Source organism: Drosophila rhopaloa, unplaced genomic scaffold (genome assembly GCF_018152115.1).
Source record: "Drosophila rhopaloa isolate 14029-0021.01 unplaced genomic scaffold, ASM1815211v1 contig_47, whole genome shotgun sequence".
NCBI classification, from domain to species: Eukaryota; Metazoa; Arthropoda; class Insecta; order Diptera; family Drosophilidae; genus Drosophila; species Drosophila rhopaloa.
The window spans coordinates 3713388-3732790 of record NW_025335142.1 but is presented as its reverse complement, the minus strand read 5'-3'; the positions used below and the strand labels follow the sequence as shown (position 1 = coordinate 3732790).

The 19403-nt window shown below is 45.0% G+C and overlaps 1 protein-coding gene across 2 annotated transcripts; it reads right to left on the bottom strand.

Annotated features, from left to right (window-relative positions):
- Positions 1 to 1170: 1170 nt before the first annotated feature.
- On the bottom strand, positions 1171 to 19333 carry LOC108041097. Of its 2 annotated transcripts, none has more exons than XM_017118897.1 (8): positions 19083 to 19333; positions 18049 to 18266; positions 11818 to 14304; positions 10877 to 11427; positions 10449 to 10647; positions 3707 to 10335; positions 3461 to 3649; positions 1171 to 3400 (listed from the first exon to the last, which is right to left on the bottom strand). In XM_017118897.1, the coding sequence occupies exons 3-7, from the start codon at positions 13689 to 13691 to the stop codon at positions 3465 to 3467; spliced, it is 9438 nt and encodes a 3145-aa protein (XP_016974386.1). In that variant the 5' UTR covers positions 13692 to 14304; positions 18049 to 18266; positions 19083 to 19333; the 3' UTR covers positions 1171 to 3400; positions 3461 to 3464. The 2 variants fall into 2 exon arrangements, with proteins under 2 accessions (XP_016974386.1, XP_016974378.1); XM_017118889.1 differs by having other exon boundaries at positions 19159 to 19333.
- Positions 19334 to 19403: the final 70 nt, after the last annotated feature.

Here is a 19403-nt window from a genome sequence, read left to right as displayed (position 1 = left end):
TCTGCTTTTGGAATAATATACCTCTTTGAATTCGTCATAAAATTTTCAATCGAGTGGCATTCACAGCTACAAAATTTTCATTTGAGTCGATTTTCATAAACTTTTCATCAAATCAACTTTCATTTTCGGTTGCCAATATATTGGCATTCGCAACAACAAATTTTTATTTTAGACCAATAAGCAATCATTATCGATCAAAAAAATTACAAAACAAAAAAGGAAAGCTAAAGTTGATATACCCTTGCAGAATATTCTGTAAATTATATTCTCCAAAATTATTTATATGATGCATTCTTAATACTCATAAAAAATCCCAACTTCCTAACGTTAAAAACACCAAAGTAATGGCATTTTCATTCGTTCAGTTATATGGCAGCTATAGGATAGCGGCCGATTATTATGAAACTTGGAAGGTCGGATTGATTGGCCAAAAATAAAATCCATAAAAAATCCAAACTTCCTAACTTTAAAAATATCAAAGTTATGGCCTTTCCGATCGTTCAGTTATATGGCAGCTATAGGATATAGTCGGCCGATCCGGCTCGTTCCGACTTATAGAAAGACAACTTTTGAGAAAGTTTCAGGCAGATATACCCTCTGCAAGGGTATAAAAAGCAGATAATTAAACAAATTAGATGCAAATCAAATAGCATTCACAGCTATAAAATTACATTTGAATAAATATGAATCCGGAAGACCCGGAATAATCAACTGTTTTTTGGGAAAAAATTTAAAGTATGTAAACCCTTATAAAAAATGATGAAATCCGGAAAAAATCAGCTTTTTTTCTGTTTTTTGATCAAAACCCTGGGAAATAATGGTCAACTGTTGGAATGTCATACCTCGTTGAATTCGTTATAAAATTTCCAATATATTCGTATTTACAGCTCTAAAATTTTATTTTAGTAGATTTTTCGCAAAAAATAATGAAGTAACCTTGAATTTCAAAATTAGTAAGATTCAGAAAAATAAATAATGTATATAAATAAATGCAAAAATCGGTCAAAAATAAATTATTTCAACCAATCTGGAATCGATAGTTTAAGTCCTTAGCTGCAGAAAGCTAAGTTAAATCAAAAAAGCCTTGTCTATTTTGTAAAGCCAAACCCGGATAACATCAATTGTACGGCTGACATCTTAAATTTAAAAGACGTAATTAAAAATCATGGGTTTATTTTCATTTTGTTTTCGTTTTATTTTTGTTTTTCTGTTTTTTGTTTATCGTTAAAGAATCTTACGAATTCATTTGTAATGTATTTTACAGACGAAGCTTGTTTGCCCACTTCTTTAGGCATGCTTGTGTTTGTGTTTAGTAAACAATTAACGTATTTAATTTACATCAGTTAAACCAAGGTACCTTATGGCTAAACCACTATGCTTAGACTTACAATTCAAATTCGGACTTACAAAGAATTTAGGTGTAGAGTAAAAATTATTACGAGTAGGTATTTTCCTTTCAAATAAATTATAAATAATTTCGTTTGCTTTTAATGCTAGAACTATCAAAAACCGTATTACGAAAACTATGCACTCTTCATCAATATATTTAATTTTTATGATACTATAAATAGGTTTAATATAGGTCTTGTTTGTATTGTACAGCGCTAAAAAAAATTAACAACGTACGTTTCATAAAATCGGCTTAGTAGACTTCAGTTAAATATTTTACACTTATTCGATTACATAATTAATGTGGCATATGCATATTTACAGAAATAAAAACTAAATATACTCAAAAAGCGCTTTGCCAAAGACCACCTGCATGATTTGGTTATAGGTTAATATAAGAAATAAAATTGCGTATGTACAAATTTAAATGTATTTTGTAAACACCTTTACAACTTATAAGTAGTTTTGTGTCAGCTTATTATCAGTAACAAATTCTATCTGAATTGATTACGTTAAATAATTTTCTCACAGGGTCAAATTAATTTTTTTTTTAGATTTATTTGATTTAAAACCTTCCAATTTTGTAATGTGTGCATGGCTTGGAAGTAAACAAGTTTGATTTTTTACATTGATAATAGAAAAATGCTGCAACAAAGAATGTATCTAAATCGGTTACGAAAGTCAAATCTTATAAATTTAACCTGGATAAACAACAGAGCAAATAAAGTTTTTTGACACATTCCTCGGTGAGCGTTGATCAGAATAAAATTGTTCTAAACCTATTGACAAGCTAAACAAATTATATTTAAATTTGCAATGAAGTATTTTACTAAATTATTTGTGAATTTTTTACTTTAGGAAAAATTTGGGAGATAAAAAAAATGTACGCCTAATTACGAAAATGGCTTCGTAAACTTGCTGTTGTTGACTTTATTTACATTTTTTGTAACGTTCGATTAGCTTAATTTCATTCAATTAACCATCGCTTTGTACTCTGTTTTAACTAACATTACTTGCCTAATACGATAACAAGTATTTTTCTGTTTTCTCCGTTTGGTTGCTTTTGGATATTTAAAAATATTATTTACAATGATTTTAGTCCCGGATTCTGCCTTCTTGGTCTTGATAGCGATTTTATTGTATACTATTCGCCAAGATTTCATTCTAGGTATTGGATTTTTAATATTGCTTGCATTTTTAAGTCTGGCTATTCTGTTTTTTTCTGGGTTAATATTGTAGTTTACTGGTTTTAATTGTTGTTCTTCTTTTATTACTACGATTACAAGTTATTCAAAATTTAAACGAAAGTTACACAAATTAAATTATATAGGGATGGATACTCCCCGCAACTACTTTAGGCTCTTCTGCAATTGTTAAAACGAAACTGTTCTCTAGGATTGCATGAACTTAAGAATTAAAAATACATATTCAATTACTAAACGAGCCAAGAGTGGTTTCTAACATCTTTATAACTTCAATTTTGGCTGCCTAATCGGTACTCTATGTGCTATGTAAGTTTTGTTTATATCTCGCTACATAGGCTCTATTTATAGGTGTTTAGCATATACATGTGCATATATTGTAGTTGTAGTTTTCTTGTTTGTAAGTAATTTAAGCGGCTTGTTTGCTATGACAAAAACGATACTATTAAATAACTAAGTAGTTTAGTAGAACGTTTATCTTTCTTTCAAGATGTCCCAATTTTTTTGCTATGCAAAATTATTTCTGTTTTGTAATGTACATTGATTGCATCGTCTTTTCTTGTCGTATTTTGATCTCAATCGACAAAACATACAGGTATGCAGCTCATACTATATGCGCGTTGTAATTTTCTTTATAATTTATCGTTTAAAATAAAATAACGGGTTGGTTTTGTTGTTTGGTATAAGGAAAGCGCGAGAATCTAATATAGAAAATTGGAATCAATCTGCAGTTTTGTGGGCTTCGTTGATGTTGTATTGAATTTAAAAACTGGTTTAGTTTTCTGTTCATCCGTTTGTTGTGTGGCTTACTGTTAATAGAAACGAGTTTATAAATGCCTTTACCGTTTACTATTCACCATTGTAATTACCATTTTATAAGCCATCCCGCCTGGCTGCCGCCGTGGTCACTTTCTCTAAAGCACTAGCAGCTGCGCCTGTGCCCAATCGCTCGATAACCCGAGAGTCACAGGAAATGGTCCGCTGCAAGCACCGCGATCTCTCGCTCATCTTCTCCTGCTGCTGCTCGAGTAGTGTGGGGGCAGCATTAAAGTGGCCTCCTGCGGAAGAAAGAGTACGTTTAGAAGTAGTCGTTAACGGGAGCAATGATTTCTTACCCTTTGGCTTGTCATCAAACATGTGCAGCTTCTGAGCCGTGCTCAGGATGCTGTTCACCGTGCTTAAGGTGGTGGCCGCCGGATCAATAATCGCATTCTTGATGGGCATCCTACCACCAACAACACCCAACGCCTGTTGCAGATGATTACCGCTGCTGCTCCCGCTCTTGGTGGAGCTGCTGCTCTTATTGTTGTTCATATGGAGGTTAACGTTTTGCTGGGGATGGTGGTGAGCGCTAATCGAGTTACGCCGCTCCCGAATCGCAGCCTGGAAGCGTTCCGGCGACTGTAGTGAGCACTTGTTAATGGTGTGCGGCTTGGCGAAGCCACGATCTTTACTAGTTCCCGTTGGTGTTGTGGGGGTGGTTGGAGTGGTGGGTGTGGTGGGCGTGGTCGGAGCAGTGTCTACCGAAGGACGATGGCGCATCCGATACTCGCTGATGGAGAGCTTTCGTTTCGGCATAGGCATAGGATCCGGGACCGTGAGCATGGGATTCAGCCGCGGATCATGGCTGGCGGTTCGCGTATACAGCTTTAATGGAGTAGTGGCAGGAGGGGGCATTTCAACCGATGCAGCGGCAGCTGTGGCCGCAACTGTGGTGCCACTAATTGGCGTGACAGCTGCAACACTGGCGGGTTTCGCTACTACCAGCGATACTGCTGTTTTGGAGGATTTTGTAGACTCCAAATATTCGGCCAGACTAGGCATAGTGTTGATGGTGGGACTGGGGCTGCTGCTTGGTGTCGGCGGATCCTGCAATTTGCCGTAGATGGTATTGTAGAAGGGCAGCGGCGCCACCTTGGCCGAGCAATTGTTGACTATCGGTTGAGATGGATGGATCGCTGTCGGCGTGGGCTGGGTTATCAATACTGGGATGGGAGCAGCCTTGGGAGAGGGAACTGCCACTGGAGTGACTGTCGGAATCGGTGTCAGACTGGGAGTGACAGGCGCCGAAAGTGCCGCTTTCTGTATGTGGGTTGTCTTTTGCTTGCTGTCCTTGTCCTTTTCTCTTTCCTTCTCCTTGCCCTTTTGCTTATCGTGCTTTTGCTTCTCGCGATCCTTTTTCTTGCTCTTTTTTTTCTCCTTCTTTTCCTTCTTCAAAGCGGCCGCAATGAGCGCTTGCTGCCGACTGCCACACATTGACTCCCGCCGACGGCTGATAGCAGTCAGTTTTCCGCTAGCAATAGCAGCCGCCAGACTCATGGATCCTCCACTCGCCGGAGTCGCGATGTCCTGGTGATTGTTCTCCTTGCGGTGCTGCTGCTGTTGAATAGCCGTGGGGATGCCAACCACTGAGGGCGTGGTCAGCGGCAAACCCAGGCCTTTGCTGCTGTTTAGAAGGATGCTGCTGCTCAGGATCTGACTGTTCGGCTTAGTCAGCTCCTGCTCGAAATTGGTCTGGCGCTTCTTAGTTGCAGGCGGTGTGCCCAGCTGGGGCGCGGCCATAGGCACCGGAGTAGCCGTGACTGGTGTGATGCACATGGACATGGTGCGACGCCTCATCTGCTGCTGTTGCTGTTGTTGTTGCTGATGCTGATCCACATTATTGTGCGCCATGTGCTTAGTCTTACCATTTGCCGTAGCAGCTGGCACACTAGGAGGCACTAGAATCGGCGCTGGCAAGGATTTGCAGTCTGGCTTCGTCGGCAACGATGTCTTTTTCTTCGTTTCAACGACTTGCGGTGTTAGATTCGCAACCGCCTTTTGCTTGTCCTTATCCTTAGACTTCTTTTTGTCCTTTTTGGACTTTTTCAGCTGTTTCTCCTTATCCCGCTTTTCATCCTTATCCTTCGATGATTTTTTCGACTCTGCGCCGCTCCCACCACTGCTACTATTGCTCTTCTGACTCGAAAGAGCGGATGTCGAGACTGCAGAAGCCTTCTTGTTTCTAGACTGCAAGTAGGAAATATTGGCTGCATGGAACGACAGCAATCGTTCCTGTATATCGTGCTCGGTGAGATTTTTGGTACTCGGAGGAACAGTTGTTATTGCCGACGCAGTCATGGTTGTTGTCGCCGCTGTAGCTGTAGCTGCGGTTGGTAGGGGTAGTCCCGCCACTGGGGGCGCTGCAACTGTAGTTATTGGTGGTACTGCCTCTAGTTTGGGCTTCTTCTTCTGCGGCTCATCCTCCAGTTTAAGAGATTGTGGTCGAGCCTTGACTACCACTTTGCCCACATCGAGCAGAGTTGCTGCCGCGGTTGTTACTGCGGCCGCTGCAGCTGTAATAGCTGTCGCGCGGAGCAGCGATTCGCCCGGCTTTGGTTCCACCTTCACCGGCTCCACTTTATGCGCCATTAGCTCAGGAGTTGCCTCCACTTTGGCAGCCGCTTTAACAACGGAATTTTCCAATTTTGGTTCCACTGCGGGGGGTTCAACTTTAGGCTGCTGATGCGGTTGAGCCTCCTGACGATATAGCTGATTTTGCTGCTCACGTTGCTCCTCCTCTTCGCGCTTCACCTTTACCATTTCCTCGAATTTGTCGCATGCCTGGCTCTCCTCGCGTTCCACATCGATCTTAACGTCATCGGCCGCCGCACTCGTGTCCTCAGGTTCGATCTTAACCAGGTTATCCTCGGCCACTATTTGATGAGTGCCCGGGCTGGGCGAACGCAGAATGTCCACATCATCCTCCTGCTCCTGCTGGTGGTGTTCTGTTTCGACCTTTAGTCCAGGCATTGCGACATTGTCTTCTGCTTCCTCCTTGGGTTCCCCGATAACATCGATGTGCGGCTCTTCGGCTTCCACATTCGAGCCGTTGCTAATCACCACCAGGCGGCGCTTCTTTAGCGGCGTACTGAATCCATTCGCCAGTGGTGAGACCGTGGGCACCGGCTGGGGAGAGGGCGTGGCAGCTGCAGAATGGTTTGGCTGCTGCTGCAGTTCGTCAACCGGAGTGGTCTCCTCGCTAATGGCCTGCCGCAGCCAGCGCTTCTTTACTGAGGAATTGTTTTGCAGTGGCAGATGCAGTTGTTCTCGGGTAGTGACTGCCGTTGTAGACTCCGCCTGATGAATGAACTGTTCCACCTTAAGTAGAGCTGGAGCTGGCGAGGATTGGCCTTGGGGCTGGTGGTGCAGCTGCTCGCGTTCGCCGTTGATCTCGCTCATGGCTGCCTGCACGAGGCTGTCCAAACCGGAGGCGTGTTGCTGCTCGCACTGTTCCGCCTGCTGGAACCAGTTGGACATAAGCGTCTTCTTGGTCTTGGCCCCGCCGGGAGGAAACTTAAATTCGCCAAGTGATGGTGACGCTGTGGCTGGTTGATGTTCCAAAGGTCCCATTGCAGCCTCGATCAGCAGACAAGCGCTGCTCACGGAGGCCGGAGTTGCGGGTAAAGAATGCGATTGCGATGAAGGCGATTTGAATGATTCATTGGGAGAGGAGTTGTTGTGGGCCAATGCGAGGAGAAGACCTGCCGCCTGATCCTCTGATCCACTGTGATGCGTTTGTGGATGCTGCACTTGATCCTCCGATTCTGAGTTAGTCAATGCATGCGATTCACCATCGGATTCAACCAGAATGCTCTTCCTCCGTTTGTTATTGCTGCCGCCAGAGGCCATGCCATTGGTATTGTTGTAGCTGCGGCTCACTTTACGCTTCTTCTTATTCCGACGCTGGGCAACAGCCGCCGAGGAGGCGGAACTAGTTGGCGTGTCCACATCCTCGCTGATGGAAATGGAGCTACCACGCTTGTTGGGCGAGGCGGGTGAGTTGCTCGCCTGCCTCTTGCCACCGCTGCTTTGACGCGTCTCCTTCTTACCGCGTGCTTCCTGCTTCTCCATTTTCTCAATCGCTCGCAAGATGGCTTCCAACTTGCGATCCTCTCGCGACTGCTTTGGTTTATCCTTGGCCGGCGTTCTCGTGGTTGGTGTCGTAGTGGCACTGGACGACACATCATCCTCTCTCGACTCGGCTGGCGAAGGAGTTGCTGCTGGAATTGAAGCGGCGGAGACTGGAGTCAATGGCTGCTGCTGTTGGTGCTGCTTGGCCGGTGTTTTCTTTCCGCCAATCACTGATGCCTGAGCACCGATAGTTATACTGTTGTTGTTAATGTTGTTGTTAATCACAGGCGCCACACTCTTTGTTGGTGAACTTAATTTCGTGGGCGTGGTCACCGGGATTGCCTGGGCTCCGCTTGAAAAGATTATTTGCGGCTGGTGTTGTACGGACTGAGGTTTTTGCTGCCGTTGTGGCGACTGAGGGTAGTTCAGATGCGGCGAATGTTGTTGTAGCTGATGCGGTTGTTGTTGTGGAACTGTTTGCTGTTGATGCAGTTGTTGCTGGTTAGTATGTTGGTGGTGAGGTTGCGGTTGTTGCTGCGGTACTGTTGACACTTTGATGGGCGTCATAACATGCGATGTGGGGGTAGCATGCAGAGTTTGCAAAGCACTCACTGCCATTCTAGCCTCATCCCCCATTTGCTGATGCTGCTGCTGTTGTTTCTGTTGCTGGTGCAGGAAGTTTTGCTGTTGTTGTGGAGCGACCACATGTTGCTGTTGTGTCACTACTGCATGTGGCTGTGGCGATTGTTGTTGCTGGGGTTGCCGCACAAAATACGTGGCCATGGGTGTTTGGGCAGCCGCAGCTGCTGCAATTACAGCCAACGGCTCCTGACTTTGTTGCGGTTGTTGCTGCTGCAGCAAAGAAGATTGCTGCGGCATGGGCAACAAAACATGTGACTGCTGATGCGGCGGGGGCTGCGCCGTTTTGGGCAACTGAGGTGAAAGCATCGGCGTGAGCATAGGCGTGGGCAACGCAGCAAGAATCTGTTGCTGATGCTGTTGTGTCGGACTTCGTTGTAACAGCGACAATTGTTGCTGTGGCATCTGGTGCGTGTGAGACTGTAAAGTCGGCGACTGTAATTGGGTGGGTGTGGGCGAGGGAATGGACACCGATGGCGACGAGGAGGACGTGCAGATGCCGGAGTCATGGAGCACACTGGACATGGACACCGAACAGGAGTTGTTGCTGCTACTGCTGCTACTCCCACCGCTGTTGTTGCAGTGTACTCCGGGAACAGGCGCCGTCAGCGATGCTGCCGTTGGGGAAGGCTTGAAGCCAAGGTTCAACTGTCCCAGCTGCGGACTATTCAGACCCATCTGACTGCTCTCGCCGCTGGAGGAGGTTGAGCGATTCCTGGAACTCGGCAAACCACCCGCTCCAGCCGCCACCGCCGCTCCCACGCCCAATCCCATGGTTAGCTGTATGGCTGCCGCACTGTTGGCCGCCGCTGCCGCAGCCGCTGCTGCCGCCGCCTTGTTCCGATGGCTGCTCCTGGGCTGGGCCGGGGGAGCCTGAAGCTGCTGCTGCACCGCCAGCGGAAGAGCAAAGAGGCAGTCACTGCCCATGTCGCAAGCGCATCGCGTACTCGTGGGCTGAATGACGGCAGCGTGCGACTTCTTCTGCTCCACCGCTGCCAAGTCATGGGGTTCGTGCCGCACTGTAATCTCCGTCTGAGCCCGTATGTGCGTCAGCGCTACTATATACAAGTGCAGCGTTCCCTTCTCGAAGTAGTGCTGCAACTCAGCATTCGGACGGCAAGAGCGACGCACGAACCGCGCATCATTGCCATACGTCCGCGTATCTACGCACACTTCTGGACCTTTGAGATAAGAAGGCGGTTGCTGCGTCACTTGCGGCACACTTCCGTCCGGCCGCAGAGTCTGCATGGGCGCCTCCACGCCGGGCAGCTGGTAGAAGAACACAAACTGACCCGGCGTCTTGTGCGCCTTGAAGCTATTCAGGTAGTTGCTGGGCGGCGGCGTGTTCATGTTGACGGTGGGATTCTGGGTGCGGAACTGGGTGGTCAGCATGTACTTGCCGCGTAACTCGTGGATGGGGGCATGTGGGGCCAATTCCATGCTGCTGATCAGAACCTTGGCGCCCGCATACGGAATGAGCTGAGCGCGTTGCTCAAGCTGCTCACTGCTGCCGGCAATCGACAGTTGCTGCTGGATCTGCCGCAAGGCCTTGTTCTCCGTGTTTTGTATGCTCTGTAGCAAGCTGGGCTGCTTCTGAATGGCATGAAGGCGAGCGCGAAGCTCCGGAGAATAGTGGTTGGTCACGGCATACTCGTAGTTCTCGATCCACTGGCGTAGGTTGGCGGCGTGCTTTTCGGCAGCCGTCAAAGCGGGACTGCTGCCCCCGCCACATGATCCATCTCCGCTAGACTTGCTCTTGCGTTTGCTGCTCTTCTTACTCGATTTGCCGCCACTGCCGGAGGGGGTACCACTTCCGCTGCCACTCTTCTCGCCACCCATTCCCACACCGCTCTTCTTGGTTTTCTTCAAGGCGGAACTACTGACCGCGCTCTCTTTGGTTTTTTTCGACTTCTTGGACATACCGGTTCCCGTGGCGAATCCGCCATTCAGGCCCGATGCCAGCCTGTGCTGCAGCTCCTCAGACATAACCAACCCACCACCAAGTCCAACGCTGAGCGTTGTTCCTGCCGCCACGGCGGCAGCTCCATTTGCCGCTTGGGTGGCCACCAGCATCATGTGTTCCTTTCGCTTTTGTCGCTGCAGTGCTCGAGCTCTCGCCTTGTCCACCGCACGTGGCTGACATAGCTCGCACATGTACTCCTCCGGGATGTTTTGGCGGTCGATCCCCATGCAGTCCACGTGTTGCCAGGCACTATAAGAAAGTTAAATTAGTGGTTAGCTTTGGATTGCTTTAAAATAATCAAAAAAGGAAAAAGTCTTTGAAGCAACAATTTTAATTCAGTTTTTAACTCCCAGGATACTTACGAGCACTTGTCGCAGCAAATCATATACCCATCGTCGTGGGTAAGTTCGCAAATGCAGCGCGTAACAGAATCGTCTTCAGCCTCAGCTTCGGGTGCCGTTTCCGTCTCCTCGCCAGGATCAATATCGGTACTGGCCAGTCCCAAACGGGAGCTGCTACTGATAGCAGAGTGGGCATCATCATCTGTCACATGACGAGATACTAAATATATAAAATAAAAACATTATTTAGTTAGTATAAATAATAAATTGGTGTGGATTAGAATAAATTAGGTGTGTCTCTTTTAAAATTAACTTATATTACAAAACATTTAATTTATTATATCAGTTCGTCCCTAAACAACAAATTTTGAATCATCTTTTTTTTATAAAAAAAAAAGGGTCGTTTTAAAATATTTTTAATTTTCTGCTGTTTTTTCCTCTATACTTACTTTGCTGGCCATAGAAGCTGCCATATCCGCCTGCAGCTGTGGGCGTGACCTGACCACCGGCTACAGTGACACCGATTCCGCCCAGCGACCACTGCTGCGGCTGCTGAACTTGCAGTGCTGCTCCTGGGATCGTGGTGTCTCCTGTTGCCTGCTGGGACTGTTGCTGCTGTTGCTGGGAGGCATACGTGTGGTCCTGCATGATGGCGTGCAGCTGTTGCAGGCGTAGATCCTGCGTAAGCACCGGCACTGGACGTACCTCCTCTATATACAGCTCCTCATCGTTGGCATTTAGATGGTTGGGTCCCAACGAATGGGACTGTTGTTGTTGTGGCTGCGCTGTAGCATGGGTCGCGACCTTAACCAGTGCTGGCGACGACGGTGGTGCGGCATCCACGTGGACTGGAACGTTCAGCGGCGTCAGGTGAAGAGGCGTTGCTGGCGTTGGAGTGGTCGTGGCGAATCCGCTGCCACTACTGCTCCGCAGCGCTCCGAGATTACTCATGCTGTGGCTTTGGGCCAGGCTATTGCTGCTTCCGATGATGCTGTTCACGCTGCAATTCAGGGATTGTTATTAGATTGAGCGGTTCGAGCTTTCTTGGAAATGTCACATTTTATGCTTTGCCATTGACGAAGCTAATTCTTCTAATGCAATACAACTGAGCAGCTGGCCGACAGACGTAAATACGAATTTTGACACTAGTGAAAGCAAATTATCGATGCTTTTGTGAAACATTGTCAATTTTTCATCCCTAAACATCGATACATTTGACAGACAAATCGATTCTAAACGGTTAACATTTAAAAGCTTAGATGTCAATGCAAATATTTAAACTCGAAAGTCATTTATGTCAGTTAAATAGAAAAGGCTTTACAGCGACTATTATTTTTAAAATAATCTTAGTTAGATATTTAATTACATTGCCATGCGAAGGAGTGCTTACCCGTGCTTGTTGTAATACTCGATGACCGTAGGGGCCTTCCGCCCGCCACTCAGCACCTCGTGCTGCAACTGCTGATTCTGCTGAAGCTGTTTCCTTTCCAGGGACACAGCCCTACTGCTGGGAGCGCTAACTGACTGCCGACGCGCCGCCGTTGCTGACGACATATAGGAGGAGATGGCCGCGCTACCGCTGGCAAAGCCATGCGAAGAGATGCTCACTGACGGCGTGGTGGCCACCGTAACCGGTGGCGTTCCCGTAACCGTAAGGAAGGAATTCGACGAGACCGGCTTTGAACCGGCTGCCTGGTAGTGAGCAAGCAGAAGATTTCCAGGAGGATTTCCACCAGGACTACTAGCAGCTGCGCCATTACTACTGCTGCTGTTGCTGTAAATGATCTGTGTGGGAGGCGGCATATTGCTGCTGCCCGTAGCTGGAACCTGTTGAAATCGCTGCTGTTGTTGGCTAAACGACTTTTGGGCCATGCTCTGCAGAATTCGAGCAGACAACTCGTCGGTCATCTGAGTGCCGTTAACGATCATCACGTCATCGGTGATCAGTGAAGAGTTGGCTACCGAATGTTGCTCATTGTCGCTGCTACTACTGCTGTTGTAGTGGGTTCGCTTTGTCGCCTGTTGCTGCTGCTGTTGGGGATGCTGCTGGATGACGGTCCCATGTGAGTTGACAAACTTGATGGTCCCTCCGCCAGCAGCCTGAGTCTGCTGCAGTAGGTATCCTGCTCCGGCAACATTTGGTGACGTCTTGTGCTGCAGTTGCGTTCCTTGCGGCAGGCTGATCTGCTGTTGCACGTACTTGCTTGTAAGTTTGGTGACCTTAGCGGGAGTTGGCGTGGTCACCATTGGCTGTTTGCTATAGGTTCCCGTCTGCTGCTGTTGTTGAGGCAAAGCGGCAATGGACAGGGCAGTCGTCTGTTTCACAAACTTTGCCTTTGCGCCCGCCTTGTAGGTTTGCTGCTGTTGCTGCTGCGTGATGAAGGTTTTCAGTTGCTGGGCTTGTAGTTGTTGTTGTTGCTGCTGTTGTTGTTGTTGCTGCTGCTGCGACATGTTGGCCACGCTCTTTACTGTGATCTTTTGATTGGCCTTCTTTAACAGGGCTGCATTACCAGCCAATGCTGTTGCCGTGGCGTTCACAAACTTGGGCTGTGCCGGCTGCACCATTATCTGCGACGGAGAAGCCGAGACATACGACTGCAGGCGGGTAGCCACTCGGGATCCCAAAGTCACCTTCTGCAGCGTGGCATGCGGATGATGTTGCTGCTGCTGTTTAAAAGCGCCGATGCTTCCGAATTTCTGGGGCTGCTGTTGCGGCTTAGCCGGCGAGGCCGTCACATACGGCAGACTCTTGGCACCCAAATAATTAATCTGCTGCTGCTGGGCGGTTCCTCCTTGGACAGGCGCCTGCTTGGAGAGTACCGTGAGATTGCTGAGCAGGAGTTTAGAGTTGTGAGGCGGCGCCGCAGCCGAGGCGTCTATGATGACGTTACTAGTGCTACCGTCAGTGGTCACAATCTTGTAGATCTGGGGATTAATCAGCTCCTGGCCGGAACTAGCCGAAGTGGCTGATGTTGCAGACAGTGCTCCGGTTCCGGCTGCTGTACGCACCGCATACTTCTGCGTTGGATTCATCGACTGGGACTGACTGGCGCTGAGAATCTGGCGTGTACTGATCGACATACGGCGCTGCATGATCCGCAGTTGTGCCTGCGTAGGCAGACTGCTGCCATCGATGACAATGTGTGGAGGCGGCGGCTGGGGGCCACCGGCTACTCCGACGCGATTGATGCTGCTCGTGCTGGCGCCGCCACTGCCGCTAACGGCGGGCTCCACGAAGACCGTGTCGTGGCTGGACATGGGCATGGTGGTGCTGGTGCTGCAGATCGGACTGCGAACTAAAATTAAACGTGTGTTTAGAGGAAGGGAGCCTAATTCGGCTTGAGAGTTCACTCTCTTGGTAGAGTTCGGTTTCAGTAACGGTTTCAGTTTCTATTTCACAACACTACTTCACAGGCAAAGTCGTCATGTTGCTGCCGGTTCTGCTGCTGCAGTTTCTGCTCCTGCTGACGCTGGCCCTTCGTTGACGTGCCCCCAAAACATTGGGGGCTCAATGCATAACCTCTGGCTCTGGCACGGAGGACGGAGGGTGAGACTCCCTGTGGTAACAATTGTAGGCGTAGGCGGTGGTGCGCGCTCGATTTGCATAGACGATGTCCAACTCTGTGCCACATCACATTGTCAGCCATCACAATCATAACGCTGCGAGAGATTCGACGACTTCCTCTGCGTGCTTCCTGGCTCCTTCGCTACTGCTTCCTCTGCTTCGCACCCTGTATGTAGACCCTTATCCTGTACCTGATATGGTCTTCTGAAGATGATAATCCCGCTCAATAGATTTTGCGTTGTTGTCCGTCGTTGTACGTTGCAACTTGTATTTTTTGGGTATGATATTCATATAAACGATCTTTCGTTGTTTCTGGAACGAGCCAAAAAAAAGGATTACATTAACAATGTGATAAATATAAAATTTTGTTTTTAATTTACTGTAAATTTAAAATATAATTTAGACCATGTTTAAAAAAAATGTTTAAAAGTGCAAAAAACAAATGTATTTTTTTGGTATTGTTTTTTAAATTGGAAGTTAAAAAATAGTTTAGTAAAATGAGAGAGAAATACCCCTAATCCGAAATTCTCGACCTGTCATTATCGATAAAATCAAGGGAGGCACTCATCTCTATCGTACAGGAGTGGCATTGCCAACTGCAATTTCAATTCGCGTTATGTAATAAAATAAAAAGCACAGCGATGCCAACGGGCGCCAAAAATACGCATGCGCACTTCTAACATCAATATCTGCGCTTATTCTGCGTATGTATTTTCGTCTACGCTTTCGAAATTTGCTTCGTGGTGGCTGCTGCACTTGCTGTAAACTTGAACGCAGCATCAGGCAGCGGAAAATTTACGAAACAGCAAAGCAAAAACCGTGCGAAAGGTGCGCCAAAGCAAAGAAAAGCAAGCAAGGGATTGTGCATTGTTTACACTTGTGTGAGTGTGCCAGTCCAACTCTGTTTGTGTGTTACCCCCCTGGCCAATAAGAAACAGCAACAACGTTTAGCACTTGTGCATTTGGCTTTTATGGAAACCAGTTTTTTTCTATTTTTCTTTGTTTAAGCGCATCGCTAAATGCTAATGTAATTTTCAATCGATTTGACTTAACTTGATCTTGTTTGTTTTTTTATATATATATATAAAAAAAAATATTTTTATCAAAAATAAATAAAACCTTTGAAAAATTTTGTCAAATTATCTGTACGGTTATAGAAATGCAATTATATATTGACCATTTATATTTAAATTAAATTGGAACTGGAACTGAGAGACGCATAATGTCTCATATAAGATTTATAAAAAAAAAGAAAAAGAATCAATTAAATGTTTAGAAAATACAGTGAAAATACCGGGTATTGATTAATTCCCTATGAACCCTACAAAATGGATGCATTTACCTTTTTAATAATTTTGGTTTGTTCTCTAAACTTTTAATTTTAAAGCAATATCACCTCCAAAACAAGACATTCATCCTTTAGTCTTCCCTCAAGATTTCAATATTTTGTCATGTTTTGCTAACAGTTTCTAATTCTCTAATTTATTGCACATTTTGCGTGTTTGTCTCGTCGTTCGCATTGCAAAGCAGAGAGCCAAAGCAAAGCGGAGCGAAAAGTGAATGCACTAATTTTGCCTTGGCATCCGGCGCGGCATTCATCGCTAGTTGTTGTTGGGGTTTTTTGTCGTTGCTTTTGTCGCTGATATTTCAGTTTCTTGTATCTATTACACATTACACAGGCAGGCAACTTGCACTTGGATGTATCCCACCTGAGTGTGTGTGAGTGATAGCGATTGTGCTCTTTGCCAATTTGCGCCTATTGTAGATACAATTCCTAATTGAAATAGAGAATAGGGATGAGTGCAATTGGTTCCCCAATTGAATAGTGAATCTGGGAAAAGCTTATGTAACCTTTTGTTTATTTTAAAGGCCGTTAAAGCTAATCGATAAACTGATTTTACAGCTTCAAACGGAGTTATATAATTAAGGAAGTTTCATGTTTCACTTAAGATTTCTCAATAGGAAGTGAAGAGAGGTCAGATAACGGTGCGAATGGACTGCAGTAAATTTTGATTTGGGTTACACACACACCCATTGGCATTGGTACTTTATCTGAACATTTACAACGAATCTTACAACGCTGCTAGTTAAAAATACTCATGCGAAAGAGGGACCGAGGAGAATTTTATTCTCTCATCCTCGAAAAGAAGGTGAAATACACACTCACAAACACACGTGTGCAAGAGCCCTACCCCAACCCCAACAAAAACAACAACAAAAGCAGCAAGTAAAATGCGCGCCATAAACAAATTACACACAAGCTCACAAAAAAAAGCCCCATTGGGTCCCATTATCGGGTCGTGGGTGTGAGCAAGACAGCAGCAGATCTACGTAAATCGTGGCTGAAAATGCACGTTGGAAACTTATCGCACACATACATCAAAATATTCATACAGATGCGGATTCAAGGGGGTAACCTACGGATAGTTACATTCACTGTGACACACTCAATATTAAGTTTAGTTATTCAAAAAGATATCATAATTTAAAAAATCTCCCCCCAAAATTAGCTTTGCATCCGCCCCTGCTTTCGTGTTGGTTTTTTGTTGTTGCTATGGCTTTTATTGCAACGCTAGATGAAGTAGAACAAATACAAAGCTTATCGACACACGCACACAGTCAAATGTGTGGAAAAGAGAAAGCCTTCTATTGTGATCTTCCGAATAAAATTGTACCTACAATTAAAAATAGTAATGCTGCTCATATTAGTTTGTTGACCAATGGACTACGTGACTGCACAATAATATTGGCACTGCTTTGGCTGTACATTCATTGACACAAACTGCAGCCAGAGAATGGGCTTTAGCTTTTGCATATGGGCTAATTGCAATAGTTGCAGTGTCAACTAATTGCGTCTTATTTTTATTTGCCTCTGTTTTTGCACGGCTAAAATGTGTGCTTAATTCAATCAAATAGGGTAGAAATCCGATTTGATTTCAAAGATTATTGATATCACCTACACGACAATATGGAAGGGGTGCTTTTATGGTTGTGGGGGTTTGGTTTTGGTGGCGCGACAACCCTTGAAATTATCGAAAGCCTTTTGCTTTCTCGAATTTACATTTGTTCCATGGTTGCGCTGCGCTGCGCAGAAAATAATTTAAAACGAGCGCAGTGCAAAAAGTTGTCTATCAACTTTTGCTTTCATTTTGTGGCGAAAATTCGCGCGTACAGAGAGCGCAAGGCATAAATAACAATTTCAAAAATCACGTATGCGCAAAGAGTAGAGCAGGAACATTGGAGCAATGCCCGTGTGAGAGAGCGGGACAAACATATTGACCGCTTACAAATACACGCACACTGTTAACTGCGGCCAACTTCATGGCGTACAAGGTAGAAATAGCGAGAACATACAATAAAAAGTTAGACGAAAACAAGACGACGAAAAGGGAAAAAAATTAAAATCATTGTTCTAATTTTTCGCATATTGGAGAAACATGGCGTCCTTGTTGTTTTATAACGGACTTACAAATATTTAAGTTCACTTTATGTACTGATTTTTTGCCCATGTTCTCTACTGGCTGATGCGCATGTCAAAACATTGAAGGAGACAACACAAATACTCGGCATACACATTGCTATGAAAATGCGGCAAGGGTGTGCCGATTCAAAATCTGATTTAATTATTCCTTAACTTTAGCAAATCGAGCAAAACAAACTAAAATAAAATTGAACAAAACAATTATTTAGAGTTGGCAACTCTGTGTATGGGTCATTACTTCACGTTGCACAAAGCGGAATCAAAAGCAAAACAAATGAACCAGCGAACGTGCGCGAGGGAGCACGCTATATACACGGCCAGTGGGGAAAAGAATATGCAATCAAATATGGCGACACAGAGTATGCAAAAAAAAAAAAAAAAAAAAGCAAGACAATGGAGGCATCAACAAATGAAATATTTTTAACTTCCCCGAATGAACATTAAAACAGATTTACAATTACTTCGGAGCATATTTGCATAACTTATTTGAATAATTTTTTGACGAACCAAAAGAAGTTTACGATTTGGGCGCGCACTTACACTCACATACACACACACACACATGTTTTACTCACCGTTTACTAGGTTATTTTTCCGTTTTCACTTCATTTTGCACAACTCAGTTTAATTTGACACAATCTACGTGGTTTTTATTTTTCAGAACTTTTTAATTCAACTTTTACAATACAAATTGGATTTGTATACACTTGGACACTTGTTTTTTTGTTCTGTTGCACATTGTTGATTCGTAGCATTCAGAAAATAGCGCGACGCTGTTTTGAACGTTTACTACCTGCATAAATCAAAATGTTTTTACTTTGATTAATCAATTTTATTATTATTAATACCGTATGGCACAAGAAACAGAGGATAAAACGCGCAAGAAAAACACATACACGGATGGGGCAAAACCCATGTGTGGGAGTGAGACGTCTAGTTTGTTGAGCCAGGCGCACAGCTAGTGTGACCGTTCTAGCTTGTGGCCCAGGCATGCCAACTGTCTATTATCGGCTATTTTATTTTGTTCACCGAGCTGCCCAGCTTCTTCTTCTTTATTTTTATGTTGCTATGTCCCTGCTTTAGCCTATTACTACTGCGCCTGGCCATTCCGAAATGCTGTACGTACATATTCCGATTTCGCCTTTCCGCCTATTCGTTGATACTCACACAAACGTATATCTGTGCATGCCTTTCGACGTAGGTATTTGTAAAATCTATACACACGGATATTGGCGCACATATACACAAAACTAAAATAGTTAAATGTTATTAACTAGTCCGCTACAAACTATTCACATTTTGAACGTTCAAAAAAACTGCAGTTTTGGGAAAATCTGGAAATCACAGATACACAAAATAAGCAAATAAATGAAACTATAGCTTAATGACAATAAGTCGAAATGAACTAATTGGCCAAGTTTCGTACGAAGACTAGGAAATTATTTCAGAAACGGAACGCACAGTCAAGTAAACTATACTTTTTGTACAATTCTTTATATCTCTCCTACACTCACACAAATACTATATATATGTATATATAGACCGCGGCTAGTACACGTTTAGCGTTGTCTCACTCCTACCTACGCTCCGCACGTATTTTCCCTCTCACATTGTGTGTGTTTTCCTCTTTTCCAACACGCTAATAAGAAATCGTAAATTAAAAGTGCTTTTGCAGCTAAACTAACACGTTTCACGGGGGAATTTCATAGTTCTGCGATTGCCGCGCTCGCATACTACGCTCCCAGCTATTTTCACAAATTTTTTGTTGACGTTTCGAGCACAATTTTCACACGTTTTGCTCACAACTTTCCGCTTCTAAAAAATTAGCGACTGACCAACCGAAGACGGTCACACTACAGCGGGCGATTAATCGTTATCGCTCAACCAGGGCTGTGCAACGTTTACTTTTAGTGTTTAAAAATTGATTAAT